The sequence below is a fragment of the Heptranchias perlo genome, chromosome 21 (assembly GCF_035084215.1).
Source record: "Heptranchias perlo isolate sHepPer1 chromosome 21, sHepPer1.hap1, whole genome shotgun sequence".
NCBI lineage: Eukaryota > Metazoa > Chordata > Chondrichthyes > Hexanchiformes > Hexanchidae > Heptranchias > Heptranchias perlo.
In genome coordinates this window covers 41427187-41442164 of record NC_090345.1, presented here as the reverse complement: position 1 = coordinate 41442164, position 14978 = coordinate 41427187, and the positions used below count along the sequence as shown (strand labels likewise).

At 44.5% G+C, this 14978-nt stretch overlaps 1 protein-coding gene across 1 annotated transcript in view; it reads left to right on the top strand.

Annotated features, from left to right (window-relative positions):
• pcdh15b (protocadherin-related 15b) overlaps nucleotides 1-14978 on the top strand; it is a 591688-nt gene that overhangs the window by 118590 nt on the left and 458120 nt on the right. The window contains exon 3 of the mRNA XM_068002764.1: nucleotides 7375-7535. Within this exon, the coding sequence (XP_067858865.1) occupies nucleotides 7375-7535 (161 nt within the window). The remainder of the gene's footprint in view (nucleotides 1-7374; nucleotides 7536-14978) is intronic.

Sequence of the window (14978 nt, the reverse complement as noted above, 5' to 3'; positions counted from 1 at the left end):
TCTTGTCCTTCTAGGTGGTAGAGGTCGCGGGTTTGGGAGGTGCTGTCGAAGAAGCCTTGGCGAGTTGCTGAAGTGCATCCTGTGGATGGTACACACTGCAGCCACTGTGTGCCGGTGGTGAAGGGAGTGAATGTTTAGGGTGGTGGATGGGGTGCCAATCAAGCGGGCTGTTTTTTTCCTGGATGGTGTTGAGCTTCTTGAGTGATGTTGGAGCTGCACTCATCCAGGCAAGTGGAGAGTATTCCATCACACTCCTGACTTATGCCTTGAAGATGGTGGAAAGGCTTTGGGGAGTCAGGAGGTGAGTCACTCGCCACAGAATACCCAGCCTCTGGACTGCTCGTGCGGCCACAGTATTTATATGGCTGGTCCAGTTAAGTTTCTGGTTAATGGTGACCCCCAGGATGTTGATGGTGGGGGATTCGGCAATGGTAATGCCGTTGAATGTCAAGGGGAGGTGGTTAGACACTCTCTTGTTGGAGATGGTCATTGCCTGGCACTTTTCTGGCGCGAATGTTACTTGCCACTTATGAGCGGGTGCGCAGTCCGCCTGCTGCACAGCTTTCCTATGGAGGACGAATTTCTGGAATGTATACGAGATGGTTTTCTAGCTCAGTATGTTGAGCAACCAACTAGGGAACAGGCTATTTTAGATCTAGCATTGTGCAATGAGAAAGGGTTAATTAATAATCTTCTTGTAAGAAGACTGACCATAATGTGATAGAACTCTTCATTAAGTTTGAAAGTGATGTAGTTCAATCCGAAACTAGGGTCTTATATCTAAACAAAGGAAACTACGAAGGTATGAGGTACAAGTTGGCTGTGGTTGATTGGGGAACTACAATAAAAGGTATGATGGTAGACTGGCAATGGCTAGCATTTAAAGAATTAATACATAATTTGCAACAAATATATATTCCTTCAAGGCACAAAAACCCAACAGGAAAAGTGATCTAACTGTGGCTGACAAGAGAAATTAAAGATAGTATTAAATCAAAGGAAGAGGCATATAAAGTTGCCAGAAAAAGCAGAAAGCCTGAGGATTGGGAGCATTTTAGAATTCAGCAAAGGAGGACCAAGAAATTGATAAAGAAAGGGAAAACAGAATATGAGAGTAAACTAGCGAAAAACATAAAAACGGACTGTAAAAGCTTCTATAGGTATGTAAAAAGGAAAAAACTGGCGAAGGCAAATGTGGGTCCCTTATAGACAGAGACGGGATAATTTATAATGGGGAATAAGGAAATGGCAGAGAAATTTAACAAATACTTTGGGCTCGATATTAGGAGGGAGGCGGGTTGGCAGCGGGGGGTCGACTGGGCGCGTGGGTAATGTGCCCAGTGAATTCGGGGTGCTCCGCACGCGATCGCAGCCTAATTGAAGCCACTTACCTTGGCTTCCGGGTTTCGCACCCGCATCATAGACTGTCAGCTGGAGGAGCCCTATTTAAAGGTGCAGTCCTCCACTGACTGATGCTGCAGAAAGGAGCCAAAATTACAGCATGGAGCAACCCAGGGGGAAGGCTGCTCCCAGGTTTAATGATGCCTCACTCCAAGTATCATTAGATGGGGTGAGGAGGAGGGGGAGGACAGAGATCTTCTCCCCAGCGGACGGGAGGAAGTAGCCTGCCTCTGCCACCATGAAGGCCTGGCTCGAGGTGGCAGAGGAGGTTACCAGCACCACCAACATATCACGCACCTGCATGCAGTGCAGGAGGCGCTTCAATGACCTGAGTAGGTCAGCCGCAGTGAGTACACTTACTCATTCCCCTACACTCCGTCTGCCACATCACCGCCCCCACCCCATATCTCCTTCTGCACTGCCAACACTACTCTATCACATCACTCCTCACACCCACTCAAAGCTCATCATCTTACCTGCACTTACTCACCTCGCCAGTACTCATCCCGCCACTACCACTCAACCCAATCCTCATACAATCTCATGGCTCTATCTCATACTCACCTTCTCATGCATCTCTTTCACGGTCAGCCTCACTCAACCTGCCACTACCTGTGCTGCAGCCACAGGGCATGCATCACATATGTGTAGTAGGAAGCTTAAGGCAAACGTGTCGTGAGCATGAAGGGGATGCACAAGGGTGTTTGAGGGTTTGTCATGGTTTTTACTTATATTTGATTTCTGATCAACTCACATTACATATTATATTGTCACCACTACTGCCACGTCTTTGCAAATATTCTCTGGTTTGTGCAATAATGCCCTTTCCTGAGGATCACCAAGAAGACCCACAACTGATGCCACCCATTGTGTCACTGCAGAGTGGGTGTAGGTGTATTTGCAGGGTTCTTTTGTGCAGATGACTGAGAGACGCCGACGATGTCCCCGGTGGCACACTGGAAGGATGCGGAGGAGAAGTTGTTGAGGGCAATGGTGACTTTGACAGCGACTGGTAAGAAGATGGTGCTCGGGCCAACCGGGAGCAGCTCGGCATGAAGGAGGCTGCAGATGTCCACGACTACATGTCGAGTGACTCTGAGCCTCCGTGTGCACTGCTACTGAGATAGGTCCAGGAAGCTGAGCCTCAGTCTGTAGACCCTGTGGCGAGGGTGGTGCCTTCTGCGACGCATCTCTCTCTGCGGTTGCCCTCCCTCCTGCTGTGCAGGTGGATGTGTCACAGCACTGTGTTGTGGAGCTCCACGTGTCAGAGGTGGACGGTGAGGCTGGTGATGCTGTTTGTCCTCTGAGGCGGTCATGACTGCAGTTCCGGCGGCCCCAGTACGGGAAACACTATCAGTTTAGATGAAAATCCCACCCCTCCTAAAATATCCTACAAATCAGGTCTGCTACCTGAAGTATCCAATTAATTGATTTAAGTGGGATCCCCAATTTTCGGAGCCTCACCGCCACGAACACACCCGCTCAGACGTCCGAAAATCGAGCCCTTTCTGTCTGTCTTCACGGGAGAAGACACAAAAAACCTTACAGAAATACAAGAGAACCAAGTGTCTGGCGAGAATGAGGAACTGAAAGAAATTAGTATTAGTGAAAAAAATACTAGAGAAATTAATGGGACTGAAAGCCATAAATCCCAAGGACCTGATGATCTGCATCCTAGGGTTTTGAAAGAGGTGGCTATAGAGATAGTGGATGCATTGGTTGTCATCTTCCAAAATTCTATAGATTCTGGAATGGTTCCTACAGATTGGAGGGTAGCAAATGTAACCTCACTATTTAAGAAAAGCGGGAGAGAGAAAACAGGGACAATACCTGTTAGCTTGACATCAGTAGTAGGGAAAATACTAGAATCTATTATAAAGGATGTGCTAACAGGACACTTAGAAAATAATAATAGGATTTGGCAGAGTCAACATGGATTTATGAAAGGGAAATCATGTTTCACAAACCTATTGGAGTTCTTTGAGGATGTAACAAGTAGAATAGATAAGGGGGAACCAGTGGATGTGGTGTATTCCATATAGAGCATATGGAATTGGGGATAATATACTGGCATAGATTGAGAATTGGTTAACAGACAGAAAACAGAGAGTAGGAATCAATGGATCTTTTTCAGTTTGGCAGACTGTGACTAGTGGGATACCGCAGGGATCGGTGCTTGGGCCCCAGCTATTCACAATCTGTATCAATAATTTGGATGAGGGGGCCAAATGTAATATTTCTAAGTTTGCTGATGACACACAACTAGGTGGAAATGTGAGTTGTGAGGAGGATGCAAAGAGGCTTCAAAGGGATATAGACGGGCTAAGTGAGTGGGCAAGAACATGGCAGATGGAATATAATGTGGAAAAATGTGAAGTTATCCACTTTGGTAGGAAAAACAGAAATGCAGAGTATTTTTTAAATGGTGAGAGTTTGGGAAATGTTGATGTTCAAAGGGACCTGCGTGTCCTTGTACATGAGTCACTGAAAGCTAACATGCAGGTGCAGCAAGCAATTAGGAAGGCAAATGGGTATGTTGGCCTTTATTACAAGAGGATTTGAGTACAAGAGTAAAGATGTCTTACTGCAATTATATGGGGCATGGTGAGACCGCATCTGGAGTATTGTGTACAATTTTGGTCTCCTTACCTAAGAAAGGATATACTTGCCATAGAGGGAGTGCAACAAATGTTCACCAGACTGATTCCTGGAATGGCGGAATTGTCGTATGAGGAGAGATTGAGTAGACTAGGCCTGTATTCTCTAGAGTTTAGAAGAATGAGAGGTGATCTCATTGAAACATATAAAATTCTTACAGGGCTCAACAGGGTAGATGCAGGGAAGATGTTTCCCCTGGCTGGGGAGTCTTGAATCAGGGGTCACAGTGTCAGAATAAGGGGTAGGCCATTTAGGACTGAGATGAGGAGAAATTTCTTCACTGAGGGTTGTGAATCTTTGGAATTCTCTACCCAGAGGGCTGTGGAGGCTCAGTCATTGAGTACATTCAAAATAGAGATCGATAGATTTCTAGATATTAAAGTCATCAAGGGATATGGGGATGGTGCAGGAAAATGGCGTTGAGGTAGAAGATCAGCCGTGACCTTGTTGAATGGCGGAGCAGGCTCGAGGGGCCGGATGGCCTAATCCTGTTCCAATTGCTGCCAAAGACGCCCACTGCATCTTGCATTTTTAATTTGAATAGATCTTTTGGACTGAAATTAATTGTTTTTTTTTCTCATTGGTTAATTGAGGTGAGCTTAGTAATTGCATTTGTATCTTCGCAACCAGAAATATATATTCCTGCTGTACATAGCGTGAATCCAATTTAGTTCCATATTTGCATAATGTATTTATTTGCAAGTTGCTTCGTGATTTGTATATTTTAATGTGTGGTAATGTTTGTCTGGAACCCACTACTTCAAAAAATAATCAAGAGGTTAAAAGCTGGAGTTACAGAAATTCACTTTTTTTTGGAATTCTGTTATGAGATCAGACGAAGGACATCACTTCTTGATCTGCTTGAGATGCTGTATTACGAAACACGAGTTCTACAAGTCAATCCTAGGAAGGGTAATTGGCCCATTACAGATTTTGTCAATTTATGTCGTTCAGATTCAGATTCACTTTTAGGCTGCATTCAAACTCCAACTGTCAAGAGTTGTTGGGAAGGGGTTCTGCTTTGGACCAACGATACAGGCATAGTGTAAATGTAGCTTGAATCCTACCTGACACCAGAACAAAGTGGAGTGAGATTCCCTTCAAGTCTTCACATGCAATTCACACACTAATGCACACATGGTTAACACATTAATGCACCAAGTCCCATTCACCCATCACCCCTGAGCTCGCTGACCTACATTGGCTCCCAGTCCAGGAATGTCTCGATTTGAAAATTCTCATCCTTGTGTTCAAATCCCTCTATGGCCTTGTTCCTCCCTATCTTTCTAACCTCATCCAGCCCTACAACCCTCTGAGATCTCTGTGCTCCTCCAATTCTTGCGCATCCCCGATTGTAGTCGCTCCACCATTGGCGGCCGTGTCTTCAGCTGCCTAGGCCCTAAGCTCTGGAATTCCCTCTCTAAACCTCTCTGCCTCTCTCCTGCTTCAAGACATTGCTTAAAACCTACCTCTTTGGCCAAGCTTTTGGTCACCTGTCCTAATATCTCCTTATGTGGCGCAGTATCAAATTTTGTTTGATAATTGCTCCTGTGAAGTGCCTTGGGATGTTTTACTACATTAAAGGTGCTATATAAATGCAAGTTGTTGATGTTGTAATGTAGCATTGGTGCAAAGTGGTTTCAGCTTCAGTGACACTACATTTATGGAGTGTGAATGTACTGTTGTATTTGCCCAATGTTTGTGCTGCTTATTACAGTTTAACGTAAATATATTAGTTGTTTTGATATGTAAAAACTCTGGGTTTTATAGCTGCCAATTCAAAAAAATAATAGTGCAGCTGAAGAATAGGTCTAGTCACATTAATGCAAGTAAGGTAATTGTTAATCTTTGGAGTGTGCACCTGTGCTCTAGATACATTATCTAATTGTTAAAGAGAGAAAATGGTTTGATAGAAATGAGATTGTTACAATAATTATTTTTACAGGGTGAGCTGCTCAGGATTCAAAAGTTTATTTATTTGGCGGAAGATGGAAAATGAGACTATTTTTGTTTGAATGTGCATCTGGACAATTAAATACAGTAACTTCCATTTCCATCCAAAATCCAATTCTTGCCTGAGTGTACATTATTTAGATGCAGACTAAATCTCCCAGCACATTCTCTGGCGATATGCTTTAATCCCTCTTACTATACCAATGGGAGATCTTCATTTGTTTCAACAGCTTTCCTTGAGACCTGGCGTGGTGAGACTGCCTATTATAGCAGCTTTGTCTTTTGAATTCACATCAATAAGTCCTGGGATGAAACCACCCTATCCTGCCTCATTTCACTTAGCCAGCAGGGAACCACCAGACTGGGCTGGTTTAAAACCCAGATTTAGATAATTTTTAGTCTGATTTCACTCAATATTTCAGAAAAACCATCACCAGTTTCTGTGTTAAAATATTCAAAATGGATCTTGCTTGATTTTTTTTTTGGTTTGAGTGTTGGCTGATGAGATATTCCATTTACTAAACTTGCCAATTTGGAAGAGGTATACTTTAACCCTGCATGTTATCAGCATGCTATTGAGGTGTGATGTGTAAATGATGGATTTTAGCAATACTCTCATCCAAACATTTCCAACAATTTTCACATAAAGGTGGAAGAAAATGAGATGGCCATAAAATTTGCTTTTACATGCGTAGATTTATTAATACTCAATGCAGCATTAAAACTAAGAAGCTGTTAAAGCATTTTGGAATTGTGAGAAATTTAGTAATTATGTTGAGGATATGTTTTAGAAAAGGTACATTTTACAATTTTGAGACGCAGCCTCAGTTGTCAAGAGCATTTAGCCCCATTTAATATAAATAGTCCTAATATACAATATTTAAAATTTCTTCTTGAGCCCTGAAGGCTGGCTTTTTCTACCAGGATGTTTAACTTTTCATTGAGATTATGCGAATGTTATGCTAAATCTGGTAGTACAATAATATTAATAGACTGTGTGGGATAAATTTTCCAAGTTGGGATTCCAGGTGTGGAAGCTTGCTTTGTAGAAAGGCAGATCAGACAATCGGGCATGGAGGTTATTGCGTCTGATTCACAGTCCTCCCAGTTTTACAGTTATTAATTTTAATGATCAAAATATTGACTTATGCAACCAATTGTTTGATCTGCCCTCCCGCTGAGTGAGGCTCCACGTCAGAAGCATTAACTCAAAAAACAATTTACCCCTCCATTAAGTTTTCATCTGCAATTGTGTAGTCACTTATCCTATTATGCAGAGAAGACAAACAAATCATTCATTAATATTATTTCATTAACTTCTATTTTTATCACTTATTTTTAAAATTTCATTGTGTACAACAGGAACACTTCTGGTGGACAACTTGCAGATCACAGGTCATGCAGGTGGCTCAAACCCTACCATCGCCTTATCGCTGAAAGGCAACAATGACTACTGGGTGCTTCTGGACTCTGTTAATCAGAGACTGTATTTGAACAGTACTGGCCGAGTCCTAGATAGAGATGTAAGTTATATTTATAGTCCTACAACAAAAGTTTTAATGTTTTTTTAAATTAATGCTGTGTTGTACACATTGGGGGTAACTTTGTGAGGCCCTATACAGTTATAACCCCATCTCCGACCTGTGCTCATGTCCAGCGAGGATTCTCTCAGAATTAATGGTTTGTGTCAGTGCCTTTGCCGATTATATTAGTTTTATCAGTTTTATTTTGCAAGAACCATGAAGAAGCATATATGTACCCTTTAAAGTTAACTCATTTATGCTAAAATTAATAATTTGAATTGCTTCACCTTTAATGCATCTTTGTGGGTATATGTGTGCTTAATGATTTGACAAGTTATTATCTTCAGTGTTGTTAAGCTGTGATTACTTGATGTTTCAACTTGCTGTCTTGCTTTTTCGTCAACTACAGTGAGTTTATTAACCTGTGATTTTCCTTTCCTTCGTGTATTGAGGTGCTACTTATCTCTAATGCTGAAGCACTGATGCCTGTACCATTCCAGATTATTTACAGGCGTGTGTTTGTTTTCACCTGATGGAGTGTCAACTGTTTTGTTTAACAGAATTTATTTTGTAAAGCAATGCAGTGGGCTTCTTTTATTGTCTCATCAATTTCCCTATTTCCTAGTTTATTGACATTTATCTCTTATATTTTATGTTGCGTTCCTTTCATCTATGTGAGGGTTCAAGGGCTTGAATCTCCTGTGCTACCGTTGGCTCGTCCTTCATCATTCTTTCTTCGCTTTTTATTCTGTGTTCTTCATCCATCAATCAGATGGATTAATCAGCACAGACAGGATTAATCCAGGAAAAGGTTAACCTTGGGATATTGTCCCTTTAAGAATCTAGTATTGTGCACCGACTGACTTTCTCCACTCAACTGTCATATCCTCAGTTCTCTTTCTCTCATCGTAGCAAAGAGTTTCAGCTGCTGAGGGCGATTTTCCAAGGTCCACCCGGTGACGTGGCACCTCATGGGGGTGATTTTAGGAGGGAAATGCGGGTGCGTTGGCGGTGGGGGGGGGCTCCGAATATCGCGCAAATCCCGTTTGGGTTCAGAAGCCGGCTCCAACCCGCCGGCTTCCGAGTTTCCCAGGGACCCACCTGTGTGCGCGTGGGCGACCCGAAAACAGAAGTCCCGCAGGCAATTAAAGCCGGCGGGATGACGGTTAAAGAGCCAAATGTACCTCATTGAGGTACTTAAAGCTCTTTACTTGTGACAGATGAAGGGATTAGAAAGATTTTTAACTTACCTGGGCAGCTTGCCCACTGTTTCTGATTCACGCCTGGTGAAACCAGGTGTGAAGGGCCGGATCAGGGAACAAGAAACATAATAAATTAAATAAAAAAACATGCAATGAAGTGGAAATACTAAATGAACCTACCTTTGAAACCTGCTCCGATGTCCGATGTCGCCCGCTCTGATGTTCCCCTCTTCGCCCTCCTGATTTTCCCCCCAATCTTCCTCTCACACCCCCAATCTTCCCCTCTCTCCCACCCCGATCTTCCCCTCTCCACCGCCTCCCCCCCCCCCCCCCCCCCGCCCCAGTATTCCAGTCCTGCACCGGATGATGTCTGGCTCTCTCTCTTCCCTGCGCGCCCCCACCCCCCCTCACATTGCAGCTCCTGATGGCAGCCAGCCTGTCAATCAGACTAGCTGCCGGGTGCGACACGCGTTGAGGACGTTAACCACTATCAATCAATGTGCGATCGCGTCGGAAACGGTAAGTTTGTTTCATGCGCGTTTGCCACGCTCCCAATCGCCGCCCCACCCCCCCGCTGCCATCCCGCCTCCCCGCTAATATCGGGGCCTATGAGTGGTGAGCAAGGAAGTCAGAAAATTAAGCCCCAGCTTTGCATACTTTAGCACAAAAGGTGTGTGAAAAAGGGCGAGGGTTGGCTATAATATTTCAAATGGTAACTTCCAGAGAGTGCAAAAGTTCCGAACTTAGTTCCTGCCATGGTTGATGGGGCCCCACAAGACATGCGAGACAAACTGAGCCGCACATTTACCTTTACCTTCCTCTAATAGCACTCTGCTCCTTCATTTGTACAAAGGAATCTGGGTGATTGCAATTTCGGTCAGTGACCTCCCTCCATGCAGTTTGGACCTGTACGTTTTGTGGAGGGTGGCCTCCAGCCTCAAACATGGCCACCCTCATTCCTTGCACTTATACAGCAAGACCTCCAGTCACGTAGCATCAAACTTAGCAGTGCTGCAACAGGAATAATTGCTTTTTGCAGCTGCAGTTCACAGCATACATTACTCTGAGCATGTATCCACTGCAAGTTAGCTGCTCACCATGAGACCTGATTTTGTTCTGAACCAGAAACAGAGAATCCTTGGTGTTAAAAAAAACAGAACCATCTACTGTAAATAAGAGGTGCCACAGCTCTAGCTAACTTACAGGCTCACCATGATACCATCGCTAGTTCTGGCATTACCTTGTTATATCCCTTCTACATATTGTGATGTACAGTTCAATAGAATGTGTAATCACCTACCACAAGTACAGACAAAATCCAATTTCTGCATACAAAGATAGCATTATATCATACCACTAGATCCTGTTTCTGACTCTGGGTTAAATTCTCCGCTGGGTTGTTGACTTAATGCCAACCACTGTTAGACCCATGATGAACTTAAAAGATCGAGGTGGCAACAGAACTTGCTGTCAACACCTCTGTTGGCTCTAAAGTGGAGTTAATGGAGCCGAAAATCCATGGCCCTTTTTGCGCTCTCCTACTGTGGTGTAAGTGTGATGGAAAGGCTGGAAATTTGGCCAGGATTTGGATACACTGGGTCCCAGACTTCCCGGAGAGCCTTGTTTAGAACAGAGTATCCACCCAGCCCACAAATGGCCGGGTGACAGGGGTCCCAGAGCGGAGGTTTCCTTGTCCCCAGTCTGGTGAAACATTGGAGGGTCGGTACTGGATGAATTCCAGCATGTTGTGCAGCAGATGTATGGTCCGCCTGAAGATTTTAGAAATCTTTGAAGATTGATTTATCAGCCCCTCTTGTAAAGAGGACCGATGGGCTCCTGGGCACTCTGGAGATGTTTGGAGGAAGGAAGATCTCCAGGCACCATCTGCCCCTCTCGGTTAAACCCCAATACTGGAGTTTCTGGCCTCCTTGGACAGCAGGGCACCTGAGATGCACTCCTAGTTCTGCAGGTGCTTGTCCAGACTATTTAAATGAGGTGACTTCCCATGATGCTGCAGGGTCAGTGTCTGAGCTCTCTGGTGGACGGTCAGGATCGACGGCCCACAGATATTCGAGGCCAAAATATTTACCTGGATTCTTTTTTTTTTGCCTTGTTGCAAACTTCTTAACGCCAATTAGGGCCCATTTGTTGCATTACTGGAGCGAATTTCCTGATTTGGGTGACAACCCAAAGCAACCAACTTAGTACTTGCTGCTTTGGTGCCTGGCTGACCTTGCAAGATTTTCGAAGTTTGGCCTCATTAGTTACTTGCAGTGAATCATTCGCCCAATTTGACCTGCCTTCAGAAGCTCACCGTCACTTTTAAAGGCTCTCAGCTGTCATTTAAAATGAATGCTTCATTGTTGCTGATTGTAAACAATTTTACAACACCAAGTTATAGTCCAGCAATTTTGTTTTAAATTCACAAGCTTTCGGAGGCTACCTCCTTCCTCAGGTGAACGATGTGGAAATGAAATCCTCGAAATGAAGTCGCAACTTCATTTCGAGGATTTCATTTCCACATCGTTCACCTGAGGAAGGAGGTTGCCTCCGAAAGCTTGTGAATTTAAAATAAAATTGCTGAACTATAACTTGGTGTTGTAAAATTGTTTACAATTGTCAACCCCAGTCCATCACCGGCATCTCCACATCATTGTTGCTGGGCAGACAAGCAAACATGGTTGGGTAAAGAGACCGAGCAGCTCTATTTTCAGATGGAGCTTTGGCAATGCAGACAGAATAAATGCAGCAAAGGAGGATTGCCTCTTTAAAATCAACGTGCACTGTCGTCATTGCAAAAACATACAGCTGGCTTGACAGGAGGTTGCTGCCAAAGGAAATTCAGTTTAAAAAGTGCAGAGGACGTGAAGGCAAATAAGGAGAAAGTTTAATGGCTTTTAGAAGTCTGTCAAGGTAAGGCTAGCGAGTATTTTATCGGTAAATTATGCATGGCATTAAGAATTTCCTCTCATCCTATTATGCACTGACTGGCACTGCATGCCAAGCCTTCACAAAACAGTTCCTTTCAAGCTTTATGCAGCAGGTCAGGCTTTATTATCAATAAAAGGAAAGAATCTGCATGTGCTGGAAATTTGAAATAAAAAAAAGAGAAAATGCTTAAAATACAGAGCTGGTCCCTCAGCATCCCTTAAAAAGAAAAGATAAGTTAACATTTTGGGTTAGACCCTTCATCAGACCCGAGAACTAAAAGATAAGCGAACCTTTTAATCGAACTGAACAAAGTTGAAGGTTGGAGGATGAAAGATAATGGGTAAAATGCCCAAACAGTTTTTGTTTGAAAAGCTGGAAAGAGGTGAAAACTGGTGGTGATCATCTCTGAAGCATTTAAAAGACATTAAAAGAACAAGATTATCTCTTCTTTCCACCACTGACTTTGTTCAGTTCCATTAATGGGCTCACTTATCTTCCAGTTCTGATGAAGGGTCTATGCCTGAAATATTAATGTGTCTTTTCTCTTTGCAGATGCTGACAGGCACACATTATTACTGGCATTTCAAAATGGAGCTGACCATTTGGAAAGATGAGCCCATGAAGCAACCTTAACACACAGCCTATCTGAATGTTTGTTCATTTGCGCACAAGCTGTAATTCTTGGTGGACACTTAGCTGTCGCTGAATGTATTTTTGAAATGTTCATTATCTCAACACTGTTTCTCTCCTTGCAGGGCAAGGCAGTGCATAATGGGAGGCAGCAGAATCAATTGGGATGAAGAGCATTGAATTTTATGCCTCTCAGTCAATTCTAACCTCCTGGAGTCTTAAATCACAGAGGGAGTAGGCCAGGGTGAGACTGACGACTCTCCTGAAACTTGGGGCTAATCCCATCCTACTCTTGTTCTTCTTCCTCGACTCATTTGCTCACACACATGCATTACAGCAAAGCATTTTGATGCACACCCTTAGTTATGCAAGCTCTACTTGAGGGGATGTGATGCTCTTTTCCTTCTGTAGGCGCTCCCAAAGAACATGGTGCAGTTACCAATGGTGCCCAAGAAGCCAGCACTTCACTGCGCTCTATCACTAGGCCCCATTTCTACGCACCAGGGCAGTACATGAACCCCAGAGAATATAGCTAGTCAGTTTGAGGTGGGTGCACTGGGTGATACATAGAACATGAGTGAGGAGGAGCAGCTGGTGATTGCAGTAGAGGAGCAGATGACCAGCTCAAGACCTTCCTCAGCTGTAGAGCTCAGGGATTGAGAACGTATTGTGCCTATATTTAAAGATACTATCCAAGCATCAACATTTTCTCCAGTCTGTCAAGTATGCTGTAAAGTCTGATTGCAACTGTGGAAGAGCCTACTACCTGCATCTGTGCAGTCGTACATGACCATTCAACAAAGCTGCCATCAGTCCAACATGGAGTGCCCAGTGACAGAGGTCTTAAGCTAAGTCAGCATATCTCTTATGTATGCTCAGACTGCTGCCAAAGAAACCTTGGCTTTCAGTTTCCTTTTAAACATGCAGGGGGATCACTTGGCTATGTCCTAGGCATCGAATTAGGACACGACAAGGGCACACCCAGCCCAGTCGACCCTGCAAAGTCCTCCTCACTAACATCTGGGATCTGGTGCCAAAGTTGGGAGAGCTGTCCCACAGACTAGTCAAGCAACAGCCTGACATAGTCATACTCACAGAATCATACCTATTAGCCAATGACCCAGACTCCTCAATCACCATCCCTGGGTCAATCCTTCCTTGGGTATGTCCTGTCCCGTCGGCAGGACAGGCCCACCTGAGGTGGGGGTACAGTGGTATACAGTCAGATGGGAGTGGTCCTGGGAGCTCTCAACATTTATTCCGGACCCCATGAAGTCTCATGGCTTCAAGTCAAATATGGCAAGGAAACCTCCTGCTGATTACCACCTACTGCCCTCCCTCAGCTGATGAATCAGTACTTCTCCATGTTGAACACTATTTGGAGGAAATGGTGAGGGCAGCAATGGCACAGAATATACTCTGGGTGGGGGACTTCAATATCAATCACCAAGAGTAGCTTGGTAGTATCACCACTGACCGAGCTCGTCAAGTTCTGAAAGGCATAGTTGCCAGATTGCACCTGCGGTAGTTAGTGCGGGAATAACCTATGTGACATGGTCCTTACCAATCTACCTGACAGATGCATGACGGTATTGGTGGGAGTGTCCTCTGTACAGTCCACGTGGAGACCAAGTCCCATCTTCATACTGAGGACACATTTCATCGTGTGGTGTGGCACTATCACCATGTTCACTGGGATAGATTAAGAACAGATCTAGCAGCTCAAAACTGGGCATTCATGAGGCGCTGTGGGCCATCCGCAGCAGCAGAATTATATTCTACCACAATCTGCAACCTCATGGCCCAGCATATCCCTCATCCCTCCAGTGCAATCAAGCCAGATGACCAACCCTGGTTCAATGAGGAGTGTAGAACAGCATGCCGGAAGCAGCACCTGGCATACCTGAAAATGAGGTGCCAACCTGGTGAAGCTACAACACAGGACTACATGCATGCTAAACAGTGAAAGCAGCATGCTATAGACGGAGCTAAATGACCCTACAACCAACAGATCAGGTCAAAGCTCTACAGTTCTGCCAATTCCAGTCGCGAATGGTGGTGGACAATTAAGCAACTAACAGGAGGAGGAGACTCCATGAACATCCCCCATCCTCAATGATTGCAGAGCCCAGCATGTGAGTGCAAAAGAGAAGGCCGAAGCATTCGCGATCATCTTCAGCCAGAAGTGCCGAGCGGATGATTCTTCTCGGCCTCCTGCTGAAGTCCCCACCATCACGGATTCCAGTCTCAGCCAATTCGATTCACTCCATGTGATATCAAGAAATGGCTGAGTGCACTGGACCCAGCAACGGCTACGGGAACCGACAACACCCTGGCTGAAGGACTGTGATCCAGAACTAGCCGCGCCTCTAGCCAAGCTGTTTCAGTACAGCTACAACACTGGCATCTACCCGACAAAGTGGAAATTGCCCAGGTATGTCCTATCCACAAAAAGCAGGAAAACTCCAATCGGCCAATTGCTGTCCTATCAGCAAAGTGAAGGGAGGAGGCATCTACTCACAAATAACCTGCTCGGTTTGGGTTTCACCAGGACCACTGGGCTCCAGACCTTATTACAGCCTTGGTGCAAAAATGAACAAAAGAGGTGAATTCCAGAGGCGAGGTGAGAGGGACTGTCCTTGACATACAAAATATTACAGCAAATTAAAGTGGTAGCACT